The sequence below is a fragment of the Tenrec ecaudatus genome, chromosome 12, assembly GCF_050624435.1.
Source record: "Tenrec ecaudatus isolate mTenEca1 chromosome 12, mTenEca1.hap1, whole genome shotgun sequence".
NCBI lineage: Eukaryota > Metazoa > Chordata > Mammalia > Afrosoricida > Tenrecidae > Tenrec > Tenrec ecaudatus.
This window is the reverse complement of record NC_134541.1, coordinates 1,066,660-1,082,147: the sequence shown is the minus strand read 5'-3', so window position 1 is coordinate 1,082,147 and position 15,488 is coordinate 1,066,660. Positions and strand designations below refer to the sequence as shown.

At 62.9% G+C, this 15,488-nt stretch overlaps 1 protein-coding gene across 1 annotated transcript; it reads right to left on the bottom strand.

Annotated features, from left to right (window-relative positions):
* Nucleotides 1–2,052: 2,052 nt before the first annotated feature.
* HRH3 (histamine receptor H3) lies at nucleotides 2,053–5,582 on the bottom strand. The gene is made up of 3 exons (XM_075527745.1): nucleotides 5,321–5,582; nucleotides 4,225–4,391; nucleotides 2,053–2,973 (listed from the first exon to the last, which is right to left on the bottom strand). The coding sequence occupies exons 1-3, from the start codon at nucleotides 5,580–5,582 to the stop codon at nucleotides 2,053–2,055; spliced, it is 1,350 nt and encodes a 449-aa protein (XP_075383860.1).
* Between the last annotated feature and the right edge of the window lie 9,906 nt (nucleotides 5,583–15,488).

Sequence of the window (15,488 nt, the reverse complement as noted above, 5' to 3'; positions counted from 1 at the left end):
GGGCAGGACCTGATGTGGGGGTGGGACCTGGGGTCAGGGGGCGGACAGGCAGAGGCCTCAGAGGAAAGTACAGGCACAGCTGTGGTGCGGGGGCGCCTTGTGTCCCGGGGAAATGGCATTTCCATTTTTAAAAAAGATCCCTGTGAACAGCTTAGGGCCCCTGACAGTCCAGTGGTGAAGGCACTCCCTGCCAACCAGAGAATCGCGGTTGGCACCAGCCGCTGGGGCGGGGGGAGGGGGACACAGTTCCACCTTGTCTTACAGGGTCCAAATTGACTCGACGGTTCAGTGGGTGAGGCTGAGGGAGTTGAAGATCAGCGTGCCCGCCTGCATTGGGGGAGGCGCCGAGGCCCCTTGTCTGGGTGGGTGCTGAGGGTGGCCCTGAGAAAGGGGAGCCCTGGTTAGCGTTGACTCTGGGGCAAGGTCCACGGGGTGGGCGAGGCTGCCCTGTGGGGGCAGGAGAGGGTTCTCAGGCTGCCCAGTGTGTCTGGGGGAGGGTGCTGTGTGTCTGGGGGAGGGTGAAGGGCAGTGTCTGTGTCTATGGGCATCCAGAGGGCCTGCAGCACTGCTGTCTGTCCATTTGGGGAACAGTCTGCTCCCCGACAGGCCTCCCCTTTGCTCCTGCTGCATCTGTTACCCTGAGCCCCACCACCCCATACGCAGCCGCTCCTCTTGCAGCCTCGCAAACCCACTGATCCCTCGCCCTAGGAGTACCACCAGGCCTGTGCCCTCCTGCCTGCCCTCAGGAAACCCCTTCTTGGGAGGTTCTGAGCTCCAGGGGTCGGGACAACTAGAACGGGTGACTGGGCTCCCCTGTGAGGCAGCAGAGGCATGCTCCCCATCAGCTGGGGGATCTAATCACAAGACTGCCCCCAGCCGACTGAGTCAGGGCTGGCCCAGACCTGGGGTGGGAAGTCTGCACAGTGGTCCGGGAGCCCCTCCCCTGGGGACCCCGTGTGCCTGCTGAGTGCCAGGCTTCCCAACAGGCGTGTCGGCTTTGGGGAGGGTGAGAGGTCTGAGTGGGGCCCCAACTTCTACTACAGGTGTAGCCGGAGGTGAGTGGCCTGTCCTCACGGCAGCCACCCCCAGCCACTTAGAGGCAACCAGGTGTCTGGGGGAGGCTTACAACCCACCACCCATCACGAGGTGGGCTCATGTCCGCTCCCCGTGCCCCCGACCCCCGAGTCCTCAGGAACAGGCACCTTGAAAATAATACACTTTATTGGGGCCTCTCAGTGGGCAGGCCTGTGGGCACATGATGACATACATGCAGAGAGAGGACTTGGGGCCAGGTGAGGCAGGTGGCCCCTCTGTGGGACCTCTAGTCCCCTCAGGCTCAGACAGCCCCTCTGCCCGCCCAGACCCCAGAAGTCTCGACCGACGACCGGGCAGCTGGAGCAGATGGAGTGTCGGGCTGCTTCGAGCTCAGTGCAGTGCTCTGCAGAGCACAGGGTGGCGGGCAGGCAGCTGGCGGCTCAGCCGGAAGCAGCAGCAGAAAGGGAGGAGGGCGTGGGAGCCCACACCTGCCAATCCAGCCCAGCGCCTGGTAATTTCGTCTCTCTTGATTAAACATCCAAGGAACATCAAGTTCACAGATGTGTTTTCTTCTTCATCATCTTCATCTTCCTGAAAACACCCAGAAGGAAATGTCGAGGGCATCTGTGAGCTTCCCAGGGGGCCCCTGCGTACTTTCTGGGGGGCCAGAGTTGGAGGGGCCGGGCCGGAAGGGGCCGGGCTTCGGGGCTGAAGCAGGGTGAGCGCAGCAAGGATGGGGGCCTAGGCAGGCGTGGGAGCAGGATGGGGTGCAGGTGTGTGCAGGTGTGCACGTTCAGGAGGCACGCTGAAGCACACGCTAAGCACTTGCTTTGGAAAGAAGACCGCTGGCCAGCGATCTTGCGCAGGACGCCAGCCGCGGGGCCATGCCCCTGAGGGCGGCCACGGAGCCAGAACTCACTCGGCTCCACAGGTTCCACTCCACAGCGTGGGTCCCCGACGCCCAGCCCGCAGTATGGCTGGTCCCCCCGCCCCACGTTGTTGGCTGCTGCAGTGAGCTCACTTCCAGCAGTGCTCCAGGGAGCTGTGCGGCTGGATTTTCAGCTTGTGGGGGCAGAGCAGCTTGGTGAAGGCGCGGCGGAAGCTGTAGTGGCAGAGGGGGTAGAGTACGGGGTTGACTGCTGAGTTGGCCCACAGTAGCCAGAAGGACGTCTCGTACCAGTAGTCGGGGACGCAGTGGCCGTGGCAGGCGGCTCGGATGATCATCAGGAGCGTGTACGGGGCCCAGCACAACCCGAAGATGCTCACGATGGTGGCCAGCGACTTGGCCACCTTCTTGTCCCGAGACAGGCGGAAGCGCTGGGTGACGCTCTGGGACACCATCTTCATCCTCTTCTCCAGGGAGGCGGAGGACGGCTTGGAGCCGCGTTTGAGCGAGCGCGGCCGGTCGGCGCCCCGGGAGGAGCTGCCGGAGCTGGAGGTGGGGGAGGCGGCGGCTCCTCCCCCACTGCCGCCCCCCAACGCGGCCTCCCCCGCCTCGGGCCCCGGGGCCTCCCCGCCGCCGAGCCCATACCGGTGCAGCGGCAGGGCCTCCCCGCGCCCCCGGTGCCAGCAGCCCCAGCAGCCCGGCGGCGGCGGCGGCGTGGAGGGCTGGGCCTGGGGCGGCGGCTCCGGGCCCGACGTCTCCCGGGCACCGTCCAGGCGGACGCGCGTGCGCCGCTGGATGTTCAGGTAGATGCTGAGGTTGAAGAAGGTGACGCTGAGGAAGGGCGTGAAGAACTCGAGCGTGGAGGCGGTGATCAGGAAGTACCAGTTGTAGAAGAACTCCGCGTAGCAGTGGCCCTCGGGGATGGAGCTGCCACCCGACAGGTGCTCCCAGCTCAGGATAGCTGGCCCGTACAGCAGGAAGGCCAGTACCCACACCAGCACCATCTTGCACACTGCCCGCCGCGTGTCCCCCTGCTGGGCCCGGTAGGAGACCTGCAGCAGTGCAGGCAGCGGGGTGTGGGTCAGTAGAGCCCTAGCTGTGCTCAGTTTCCTATGGACCCCACCCCACTGGAAGCCCCTGGGGGTTCCAGCATCCCCCCCCCCCAGTTACCAGCCCCTGGCTCTGCTTCCACAGCACAGATGCAGGCCGAGCCCCTGCTTCCCACTTGAGGCCTGAACCATTGCCTGGCATGAGCCTGGTCAGCCCTGTGCAGAGGGGGGATGGGGGAAATGAGGAAGCCCTTACCCTTACCTCCCTCAGCCATCCCCACCTCCAGTGTGCAAGTATCCTGGAGCCACACCAGGACAGGGGATGGGGGTGGGGTGGGGGAGAGAGGCCTGGTCAGCACCCAGCAGGACCCCCCCCCCCAGGAGTTGGCAGGGCCTGGGTGTACAGAGAGCCATCAGTTCAGAGGGCAGACTGGGTAGGGTAGACCTGCATGCACCGCCCTGAGACCATGGGAGGCACATTGTGATATTGCTTTCCCTGGATCTGAACCACAAAGTTCCCCATGCCTGGTCCAGGGGACAGGGGACTGGGACTGCTGCCGCCCCTGCCTGTGTCCTCCCTCACAGCTGGCTTCTGAGGCCAGCAGGGAACACAGCTGCCACAGAGAGGAAGCCACCTGAAGTGGGCAGTAAAGAGGTGACATGTGCTGCCGGCCCACTGCCCCATGTCCAGTGTGCAAGACACAGGATCCTCCCAGGCCTCGCCTGCCTCCTGCTGACCCTGGCTGCCAGCCAGAGAATTGCTGTCTGCCCCCCGGGGAGGGCACCACCTATATATGCCTACAGGTACACACATGCGTATGTTAGTGTGCTCAGGAGCATGTGTGTGCGTGCACCTGCAGGTATCTGTCCCAAGTGTCCTTGTGCATGTCTGTGTCTGTGTACATGTGCATCCCAGTGGTTCATGTGCATTCGTGTGCATGAGCTTTACTTGCACATGTGTGCACACGTTTGCATTTGTATGCCTGTGCATGTATTGTCTGTATATGTTTGTATGGTGCATCTGTGCACATTTGTGCACCTGAGTGGGTGCATGCATATGCATGGGTTACAGTTGCACATGTGTGCACATGTTTGTGTGTGCGCGCATGTGCATGGGGTGGAGTGGGAGGGCAAACACAACTCTTGCTGAGGGCTTCTGGCCCCAGATCTTCCCTCAGTTCCAGGTAGAAGGATGCGGAAGGACTCCGCCATCAGGCTGTCAGCCGTGCCCCCCCTTGAGCCCCCTGCACTCACGGCTCTGGTGACGGACAGGAAGCGGTCGTAGCTGATGAGCACAATGTTGAAGACCGAGGAGGTGCAGAGCAGGTAGTCCACCACTAGCCACAGCTTGCAGAGGCCACGTCCGAAGGTCCAGCGGCCGGTCAGCACGTAGGGAACGTACAGGGGGATGCAGAAGGCACCTGGGGGAGAGTGAGGGGAGGGGTGTCATGCTGGAAAGGGGGCCTGGGGTCATGCTGGAAAGGGGGCCTGGGGTAATGACCTAGGGTCAGCCCGAAATTGCTTTTCTGGGACTGCTCCCCTCCCCCACACCGGGTCTCCGAGGCCACACCCTCTACCCTGAGTCTGCCCTCCCTTCACTGCATGCTGGCACCAGCAATGATGTCCCCCGAGATGGAGGCGTGGGGTGGGGGATCACCAGGGCGATTGCTCAAGGGACCCAGATCCTGGAGTACGATCAGGCTTCTGTCGGGCTCTCCCCAGCACCCAAAGGGGCGAAGAGTCTCCCCTCCCCGCACTAGACCCCAGTCCTTGGCTCGCTCCGATAGTTCTGAGCATCATCTCAGGCACCAAAGAAATCTCCCACCGCGAAGCCTCTCTCAGAGCAAGCGGCGAGCTGAACCTCCCAGAACCAACAGGTGTCTGGCGCTCGGCCCCTCGGCGCCCCGCCCCCCAGCCAGCAACAGAGCGCGGACACGTGAGCGCGTGCAGCTCCTCTGAGCACCTCCGCCTCTCTCGCGGCCCCCTCCCCCAACACACATCCCTGAACCCCCTCTTTCCTGTCCCCTCCCCCAAACCTCTCCACCCTCCTTCCCGCGCCCTCCTCGTGTCCTGAGCCCCTGCAGCCTTTGTTTGGCCACAGCACAGAGCCAGCGCTGCACCTGCTGCCGCTGCGCCCTGCGCCCTGCGCCGCCTTGGCTGAGCGCCCGCCACGCCGGCCCTTCCCCGGGGACGCCCCCAGGACCTGCCCCGCCGGCCCGGCAAGCCAAGAACTCAACCCGGGACGTTCCTCTTTAGCCTGGCCGCCGGAGGGGTCGCGTGCCACGCGCGAGGCCCCCAGAACGGCTTGGGCCCATGTCCCGCGGGCGGGAGGGTGGCGTGGGGGCTTTACCCACGAGGAAGTCGGAGATGGCGAGGTTGAGCAGGAAGAAGTTGTTCTGGGTGCGGAGGCTCGAGTCGGCCACGAAGGCGAGCATGACCAGCGCGTTGCCCAGCACGGTGGCCACGATGAGCAGCGCCATGAGCGCGGCCAGCACGGCGGTCCAGGCGGCTGAGAAGCCGCGCGCCCCGCCCGCTGCCGCCGCTGCCGCCGCCGCCTCACCCGCCAGCGCCCCCGACGCGTTGAGCTGCCCGTCGGGCGGCGCGCGCTCCATGGCCCCCGGCGGCTCACTCGGCTGCAGGGCGCGGGGCAGAGCGCGGGGCGCTGGCCAGGTGTCCGGGAGGGGCCCCGAGCCGGACGTCTGGTCCCTGCGGGCGCTCGGCCCAGCCCGGCTCTCCGGGGGGCGCTGGGCGCATGGTCCCCGGGCGCCGGGGCCGAGCGGGCGGGCTGCGCTGAGGAGCCCGGGCCAGGAGCCGGGCGGGTGGGCCGCCGCTGCAGGCGGTGCGGAGCGGAGCGGAGCCGGAGCTGCGCTCGAGCGTCCGTGCGCCCCGAGCGCAGCGCCAGCGGAGTGCGCCCGGCTCCGAGCCGGAGCCCCCCGCCCAGCGCAGCGCTCCCGCCATTGGCTGCCGCCCTCGCCCCGCCCCCGCCCCGCCCGGCGCCGGCAGCACCACGGACAGCGCCGCGTGCCGCTGGCTGGCTGGAGCCCGACGCGGGGCGCACGGCGGCGGCTTCTGGGGCTCCCGGCGGCCACGGCAGGGCCGGGGTCTCGCCCGCTCTGCGGACCAGCTCGTGAGAATCCGTCTTGGATCGCTCGACACCCGACCCGACCCGTGCCCTCGGGCTCAATGACCCAGCACGACCCTCATCGGGAGCTCAGCACTTGTGGGGACCCACGGTGGAGTGCGTGAGGGTGGAAACGCCAGCTTAAGCACCCCGGGGAACGTGCCCCGCCGGTGACCTCCTTGTCTCCTGCCTTGGGCGAGCGGGTCTGGGGGCGGGGAGGAATATCAGGAGGGCAGGAGAGGGGGGTCTCTAAGAGCGCGTCCTGGCTTGGTTCCCCACCCCCCTCCGCTCCACACGTGCGCAAGAGTCTGGCCTCAGCCTCGCCGTGGGCAGGGCGCGGCGCAGGGTCCAGGGTGACCTGCAGGCTCAGACAGATGTGGAGTTACATAAGGAAAGATGAGGGCTCAAGCGGCCCAGCCAGGAGGGCAGCGCTCCCACCCCAGGCGCAGTGACCCCAGGGGGAGGAGGCGCTTGCCAGGTGGCTGTAAGCCCGGCCAGGACCCCCGCTGGATACGCGGTAGGGGCGGTCGTTGCTGCAGCGGACAGAGGTCACTGCGCTCAGGCGCAGCCCAGGCGGCAGCTGCTGTGGCGTTAGCGCCTGCCTGCAGGAGTGGAGTGCAGGGGGGGCGGGGGGGAGGGGGATGGAGGGCGCATCCCGCTCCAGACACGCGCTCGGATAGACAGGGTCAAGGACACAGGCAGGCTGAGACAATCACAGCGAGACAGACAGACACGCCCACATGCAGACACACAGACACCCACAGCCCAAGGAAAGCCACCCAGCGGCGGGGACCAGCACAGGCAGACAGCCAGGCTGCAAAGCCCGGGAGGAAGCGGCTCCCTCTGTCGCCTACGGTGCACACTTGCACACTAGCAGGAGGCTCGCCTGTGCCTGAGGGAGGGGGTAGTAAGAGACAGCAGAGCTAGGCTGCCACCCCAGGACTTCCAGCAATTCCTGATCATGGGGGTCCCACCCCTGCCCCTAGCCCCAAGGCAGGCTTCAGGAACTTGGGAGAGTGAAGGCTGGGCTTCCTGCAGTTCTTCGGGCTGGGGGTTCCTATCTGCACACCCCAGAGGGGAGCCCCAGACCCTAGGCTCACCCACTTCACCATTTCTGGCTCTTCCAGCCCCAGTGGGGAGCCGTTTCAGATGCTTGGCTCATAGCAAACCCCACGACCCTACTGAACCCCAGTCCCCTGCCCCATCCTGCATGTCTGCTGGGACAGGGGGACAGGGACAGGAAATTCTAGAGCAGGCAGAGGCGGTGGCTGGGCCCTGCTACCCCATCCCCCTCCTCTCAGAGGTCTCTGCAGCTGGGTCCAGACCCTTGCCTCCTGCCTCCTCCTTAGGCCAGCAGCTCCCTGCTTAGTGGGCCTCTGGCCTCCCCTCCCCCCACAGAAACATGGGGTGACATTGAGTAGGACAGGGGTTCTCTCATGCACTGGCTTGGCACCCCTTGTGTCCCCATCCTGGAATTGGGGTTCCACAGTGCCCCTGCCCTGGGTTGAGGGTGGCTCACGGGGAAGAAGGGGCCCCAACTGTTGTCTTGGGACTGTAGCATTCTGGTGGAAGAGCAGGCTTGGAAAGACACTGGACCAACAATGCCAATGGGGCATTCTTGCGGAGTGGTCAGGGGGCCATTGGGGTGTATGTGAGGGCTTGGACTGGACACTTAAGAGGGTGTGCTGGCATGAGTGGCCGTGCACATGGAGACAACCGCACTGTCCAAGGCCCGTACCCTGCCGCCCCGCCTCGCCTCCTGAGTCAGCTGTTCACCCAGGGAAGTTGCTGCCACATGCTGGTCAGTTGCTCGGGGACACGGCCCACTGAAGAGTAAGGAGGTCCCACGGGCCAGCGGCAGGCAGCACACAAACTGCTTGTCATGCCAAGGCATCTTCCTGGAGCACCTGCAGGCCTCTGAGTTCAGCTCAGGTGTCAGCTCCCCAGGAAGGGCTGTTTGCCTTCTCTCTCTCTCTGCAGGACTCATTTGAATATAGGAATGCAGAGTTGCGGGGTTTTTTTCCTGTCGTTTCCCCCACTCCCCCAGTGACATTCTGCACCAGCTCCGGGTGCATCTTGATGAGCTGAGCGCCCTGTGTAACTAGGGCGGCTCCTGAGGCCTCTGGTTTCAGGCTGGAATCTCCTTGGCTTTGGGACAAGGCAGGCAGGAGACAGGGACTGGGAAGGGGCTTATGTGTGGCTCTCAGATCCTGTCAATGGCATTGATGTCCTGAGGGCACCATTGCTATGACTTGCCTGTAAGTGGCAGATTCCACTTCAAAGGGCCTGGGGAAAAAGACTACCCCCACAGGTGCCAGCCAGCTTCAGGCACAGCTGTATCCAGGAGCTCTGAGTGTGCTGCTTCCCCCTCCTGGCACTCCCTTTGTGCTGTAGTAACCCTCCCAGGTCACAGCTACCCTCATGGCCCTAAGCTTCTCTCCTGCCCTCTCTCAAGGATCCACCATCTTGAGTGCCCCATGGACCTCCCCACACATCTGCCCTCGCTCATGGTTATGGAGGGTCCGGCGTTGCCTGGGGCCTCCACAAAGGCTTGCCAAGTGGTTGCAGTGAATTGGTCCTTGCTGCCGGGAAAGTGAGTGACAATCTGGGAATTTCGAGGGAATAATACAGGGCAAGGACAAAGTGGCCCTCTCATGGTGCCTTCTCTGGGCAGTAGGTTGGGCTCCAAGCCCTACCCGGCCATGTGGGGGCTGGGCTCTGACCGTGGGAGAGCCTCCAGGTACCAGGCTTATCCTGATCCCAGCCTCGGCTGTTTGAGTCGGCCCCTGGGCGTCTCCAGGCCTGGCCAGAGGCAGGGGGAGCAACCTGGGCTGACCCAGGCCAAAGGAAGGGGTGGGGGTGGGCTGGGGATGGTGGAGCAGGTAAAGGTAGAGGGGCTCAGGGGACAGAGGGGGCTGCTGAGGAGCATACAATAGGGGGATCCCCAGGCAAGGCCCAGTGGGGTTGGCAGGTTAGCTGTGCCTCTGTGTGCCCCCAGGGTGGGGGGTCTGCCTAGGCCAGAGGACGGCTGGCCCTGGGGAGTCTGACTCCAGTAAGACTGTCACCAGTCATGCTGCCCTGCTCATCAGCGGGTAAGGGGAGGCCAACAGCCCCACCTTGACCTGGGACGTCCACCTCTGGCCCTGAGGCTGTCATGTCCCTTCTCTCCCGAGCCTACTCCCAGCCCAACCTCACAGGCACCTTCACCACAGGCCTTCCACCCCCGGGGCTGGCCAGGCCTCCTCCACCACGCTGCTAACTTTGGGGCCTGGACAGTGTATGTGTGGGTGTGTGTGCTCGTGGATGTGCACGTGTGCACGTGGGGGTGCGCACGCATGTGCACGTGTGCGTGGTACAGCCCCTGGGCCTACATGAAGCACCCTAAACCCATCTTCCTTACAGTAGGCAGCCTTTGGGACGCTGGGGTGCTCTGGGCAAGGAGGGGCTCGGAAATTGCTTCCCACCTCTCCGTTGGCTCCTGGTCCTGCGGGATCAGTGCCTGTCAACAGCCAGATAGCAGAGACTTCCCTGGAGTCCAGCAGGCACCCCCCTGGAGGGGGTGGGTGAGGTCTGTGCCACGCCTGTGCATGCAGTCTGTCATGTGCATCCATGGGCATGTGCTTGTCTGTGTGTGTTTGTCTGTGAGGGCATCAGGGGTGCATGCAGGCATGTGTGTGCATCTGTGTCTTCTTGTCCATGTCTGTCTATGCACCCAGGTGTCTGTGTGCCTGAAGTGCATCTGTGTACATGTGTCTTTGGACTTGATCCTGCCTACCCCCCTCTCCCAACCCTTGGCTCTGCCTGGCACCCAGGCAAGGACCCTCCAGGTGACATCCCAGCAGACAGCAGCCCAGTATAAAGGGAGGGCCCGGAACCTTAGCCAGGTCTGACTGATGACTTCCAAGAGATGCTGTGATGTCTCAGGTCCTGGCCAGTCACCTGAGGATAGGGTCCCAAGTGAAGATCCAGGGGCTGCTTCCCAGCCCTGTCTGCCCCTCAACAAGCTCTCCAACATCTGATCTCATTTGAGTCCCATACAGCCCCAAGGACTCTGACTCTGAGGTCCCCAGAGGCTGCCTGAGACCCTCAGTGACTATGTGGCAAGGCCTGAACCCACCCTGACCACCCACCTAGTCGACCCCAGCCACCTTGCAGAAAGGGTGTTTGCTCAGCACCTACTGAGTACAGCTGAGCCTACCGGCAGCCTGGTTCCTGAGCTAGTGAGGGGTGCTGTTTCCTTTGGGGTATCTCCCAGGGGACCCAGCCCTGGCCTGGGGCTCTGTGCATACTGCCTGCCCACCGACTGGTCCGCCTACCCCTTGGCCTGAAGCCTGGATTGCCGTTTCTCTGCTCCCATTATGGGCACCTGTGAAAATGAGGTCCCCCTTGGCACGATTAGGGGACCAGGGGGGTCAAGAGAGCAAGGATGGTGCAGGGGCCTGTGAGAAGATCTGGCAGGGGGAGGAAGGCAGTGTGGGCCAGCCCTGCCTCCACTGTTCAGGCCCAGCCAGGCTGTCACATCTTCTTTACCTGGGCTCCATGGGGCAGGATGGGGTGGACCTGATCCACAGCCACCCCCCCCCTTTTGGCTGAGCCCCCCACCCCAGCTCCACAGCATGCTATGACCTGTCATTGCCCCTCCACCCTGAGTATGCACTCTGAGTCCTCAGCTGTTTTCCGAGGAGGCTGCGAACAGCCCCTGGCACCCACAGCTCTCCCCTTCTCACTCCCCAGGCGATTTTAAACTTTGCACCCCCTTTCCGCCCCCTCGCCTGGCAGCTCTCCGGGCCCCCAAGCCCAGCCAGCCGCTCGGCCGACGCAGTCAGCTTCTGACAAGTTAAATTTATCCCAGCCCAAGCTGTCTCCTCCCTCTGGCACACGGGTGCCCATACCCCTCTGGCTCCCTGTGGGCCCACAGGGAGAGCCCAGCCCCCTTACCCTGGGGCCCTGGAGGAGGATCCGGAAACCACCCACCTGGGAGCAGCCGGTACAGTGAGCAGACAGGGCCATCGGGGGACAAGCTGCAGCCCGGCTAGGGCCTTGTTGCACCAGTGTCCTGGGGCCGGACATTCCTGCCCAGTGTCCATGCTGCTCTCCTCGCAGTGCAGGGACTCAGGTCCTAGTCCCTGGAACATCCCTGGCTGAAGGAGCAGGCCAGGGTCCTCAGGGGTATCCCTAAGGAGAGGCCAGCATGCAGGTGGCCCCCCACAGTCTTCTTCCTTTGATCCCCCAGTTTCTTCAGGGTGACAGGGCACTCAGCCTGGCTGGGATGAGGTCCGACCAGAAAGTAGTGAGCAGAAGTGTATCTTTGTGTCTCCAGGGAAGGACAGAACCTGAGGGAGCCACCTTGCTTGGTAGGGTGGTACATTTCCTTCCCTCCTTCTTTGTGGTTGGGATGTGTACATGTGATGCCTGGAGCGGGATGTGGGGTTACCCTGGGGCTGGAAGGCAGCGCTCAGTGACGTGGTCAGGTAGAAGCTGGGTCCCTGGTAGTGGGTGCTGGTAGCACACCAGCTCTGGACAGCATCACCCATGGGTGAGGATAGCATGTCTGTCCTTGCCCTGCTGGGGTTCTGGGATCCCTCACACCTGCAGGTGTGACTAGTTGAAAGGACAGTCAAGTTGGCTCAAACATCCCCCCAGCAATGGAGGAGGCTACTCCATGGAAAAGGCCCCCTGTCCCAGTAAGTCCTGGGCCCACAGTCGGCCTCTCCTGTCACCCCTGCCCACAGCAGAGAGAGTCACAGCCGCCCCCCCCCCCCCGACCATACAGCCCTCTACTCCGGAGCTGCTGCCAACAGCCTGGTGCCACAGGGCAGTCTAGGGACGCTGTGTACCAGAGACCCTCAGCCGGGGCCAGTACACCAAGTGCCCAGTAAGTGCCAGGACGACCACTATGGTGTGCAGGAGGGGCCAGCTCAAGAGTGGAAGCCAAGGTCCCAGCCCAGGCCAGTCCCAGCTGGACACTGCATGCCCCTGCTTGCTATCTGCACCAGGGTCCGTGTGGTGACCAGCCTCTGCCCCAGGTTAAATGGCCCCAACTCTTACCTCTTCTTGCGGAGGCCAGCGGGCAGGTGGGGGCACTCGGGCAAAACGTTTATGTGGAATATGGTGTCCCCCCCACCCCCTTTCTGGCAGAATTTAATGATTGCAGGTTGTTCAGGTCCCAAAGCCCTGGGAAAACACACACACACACACACACACACACACACACGAAAAAGCCCTCTGCCGCTGCTATTGATAACTCGTCTCTCCACGTGGTGGGTTCAAAGCTAAAAATACCCTCCCATCGTTGATCCGGGGAAGGAAGCAGGGCTGTCACGCTGCTTCAGAGCTGAGCTGGGGCGCACCCGACAGAGGCACGTGAGTGATGGCCCCGCCTGGATGCCCTGCTGTCCGGGTGGCCGGCCATTCCAGACAGCAATTCCACAGCATTCCACCGAGGGGAGTGGGGCCATCTCTGGAGCTGCGGGGCAAAGGCTGGGGCAGCAGTGCAGGGCACATTCCTGTGGTCAAGCCCTGCAGGCCAGGGTGCTCTGTGGCTCAGGCCTGACCCCTGTGCTAGAGGAGAGGGTGCAGTGGGCCAAAAAGCAGTGGCTGGACAGGACTGATGCTGTTGGGCCCACTCTGCTCCCTGAGCCTGGCGCTGGCCAGATGGCCCTGTGGGTCCAGCCTCCTCCAGGCTGAGGGGGCGGGCTTCCTGGGTGGCAGAGCAGGGCAGCCATGCAGGGCCTTGGGAGGCAAGGCCGCTGCCCAGGGCCCATGGGTATTGATGCCCCCTGGCTGCACACCTGCCCTGTGGTGGGCAGGGGGACGGGGCTCTCCTTCCTTATCCAGGAGGATGGTAGGGTGATGTGGGGCGGGCTCCTTGGGTGAGACCCTCTCTGTCCCACGAACTGAAGACCTGGCCCAGGCTGAGGGGATATTCCCAAACTCAGGAGTTGAGATGGGGGGCCCAGTCACTTGTGCCGGGGAGCAGGGGTTCACTTGGCCAGGTTTGAGAGCAGATCTTTTGGAAGCAGACACCCTGAACTTAGCTGCCTCTCAAATTCCAAGGGCATACACACATTGTGGAGACCTAGTTGAGGTACAAATTCTGATTGGGGGGGTCCATCCGGGGAGGGAGTTGAGCACTGTTTCCTGAGAGGGCCCTTGGTTCTGTGTCTGCTCAGTTGTGGGCACACACAGGCACTTGGCGGGCTGCTGCCAGGACAAGGGGCAGCAAAGCCTGACCATCTGTCAATCTCTGCTGAAAATTGTTCTGCTCCCACCCCTCCCCCACTCCTCACAGGAGAATGGCCTCTGCACCTGGGCCCTGGGGCCAAGAGGAAGAAATGCTAGGAGGGTGTCACACCTGAGGTGTCCTTCCGTCACCCCCAGTGGAGGGCTATGGGGACAAGTCTTTCACAATATGCAGGGGCTGCCGCCTGTGCCAGCCCAGGGGCCAGAGAGAGAGAGAGAGAGAGAGAGCTCACTAGCAGGGATGTGGGCACCCCTTTGAGGGGAGGCCTGTTGCGGGTGGGAGGGTCGTTAGACCCCAGCCCCTCCTCTGACCCTGCCCTCTGAACCTCGTTCTGCACTTACCCTAGGCGGTCTGGCCAAGGGGTGGGTAGGCAGGTCTGTCGCAGAGGGATGGGGCTGGGCCGGGCCTTTTGAGGATCCTGCATGGGGCTCCAGGCCAGCCAGGGATGCTGTGTGACCCAGGTCTCTGGGGTACCCAGTATCCTCCTGGTCCTGGCTGGGGTGGTGGTGGTGGTGTTGGGGGCCGGCACAGGCACCTTCCCTTTCTCTGCCAGAGTCAGCTTCTTCCAAAGTCACCATGGCAACGCCTTTGTTTCCGAGGCCTGGTCCCGCCTCCTTTAGTCCTGCTCTTCAGAAAAGGCTTCCAGAACTCCTTCTCAGTCCCTGCACGTCCCTGGCATCTACTGACTGAGCCCCTCCGAGGGTGATGGTGGGGACCAGCCCCTAGATGGTGGAGGGGCCCCCAAATGCTGCCTGAACCCACTGCTGCCACACAGCCCCTCATTTATCACACCCCGATCTTAAGGGGGCCACTGAGCGCTGGCTGTAAGTGACACAGCCTGCCCTGTCCTTGAGGGACCCCATTCCCACTCAAGTAACCACGACGGGGTACCTGGCAGTGGGAAGTCCCTTGGTGGCTGGGGTGGGGGATGGGCTCTGAGGAGAGGGTGTGTGAGGTGGTCTTTGAATCCTGGAACTCTCTAGATCAGCGGTTCTCAACCTGTGGGTCTCGACCCCTTTGGGAGTAGAACAATCCGTTCCCAGGGGTTGCCTGATTCATAACAGTAGCAAAATTACAGTTATGAAGTAGCAATGAAAATAGTTTTATGGTTATCTCAAAGTTGCAGCTGGGGAAGGGAAGGAAATAAAGGGAGAGGCTGGGTTAAAAAAGAAAAGAATTTTTTGGTCAGGGGTTCACCACCACATGAGGAACTGTATTAAAGGGTCCGGCATGAGGAAGGCTGAGAACCACTGCTCTAGACGATCATGGTCCCTCCAGCAGCACTGGGGGTTGGGCCACAAGGACCTCACGCAGAAGTGTTTGCCAGGAAGGAACAGAGGAACCCTGGCGATGTACTGGTCACCGTGCTCACCGTCAACTAGGAGGCCGCTGCTTCTGTAAAGATGGCAGCCTTGCGAACCGGGCGGGCAGTGACACTCTGTCCTGTAGGGTCGCTGAGAGACAGAATGGGTCCATGGCCATGTGCTGGTTCTGGGGACGGGGGCTGGTGGCCAGCAAGTCTAGAGACTGCTAAGGTGCAGCCAGGCCACAGGACCAGCGTGACGCCAGGGCCAATCCTCTGAAGGGCCAGGCTACATCCAAAAGATGCCACAGCCTTCCCCAGAGTCTCTGTCCTCTGGTGGCTTCATTCCTGCCATCCCACCCCTCCTCTGCATGCTTACACCTTTCCATTACCTGACTAACCCCAGGAGGTCCTGGGCAGATGGGAGGGGCATCAGAGCCCAGCTTCCCCAGGGCAGGGCTCTCTGGTCCTACAGACGAAATCCCAGAGCTGACCCTCACTGGCCAGGACACAGCTACATGCCCACCTCTGGGCCATTCACTGTGACTCTGAGGAGATGGCCTGGTTCAGGCTCCTCCCCACCCCTGCCTGTGCCCCGACCAGGCTCACGATGTAGGTGGACTGAACATGGGGAGCCTGGAGTGTACCTGGGCTCAGAGAGGGTAGTTAATATCCATGGCCACACAGTGGGGAATGATGACCTCTTAGGATCTGAAACCAGCCTCTGTGGGCAGTGGATGCCACAGGGGTTCAGGGGTGCTGAAGGGTCCCTGATATTGGTGAGCAACGAATGATATGCCCCCTCCAAAACAAACAGAGCAGACCTACTGCTGTCAAGGTGATTCCAACTC

Coding starts and splice junctions, on each gene's coding strand:
- HRH3 (XM_075527745.1), bottom strand. CDS start 5,582: ATGGAGCGCGCGCCGCCCGACGGGCAGCTCAACGCGTCGGGGGCGCTG. Junction 4,392..5,320: donor CATCTCCGACTTCCTCGTGG/GTAAAGCCCCCA, acceptor ACTCTCCCCCAG/GTGCCTTCTGCATCCCCCTG. Junction 2,974..4,224: donor TCCTGTCCGTCACCAGAGCC/GTGAGTGCAGGG, acceptor GCACTGCTGCAG/GTCTCCTACCGGGCCCAGCA.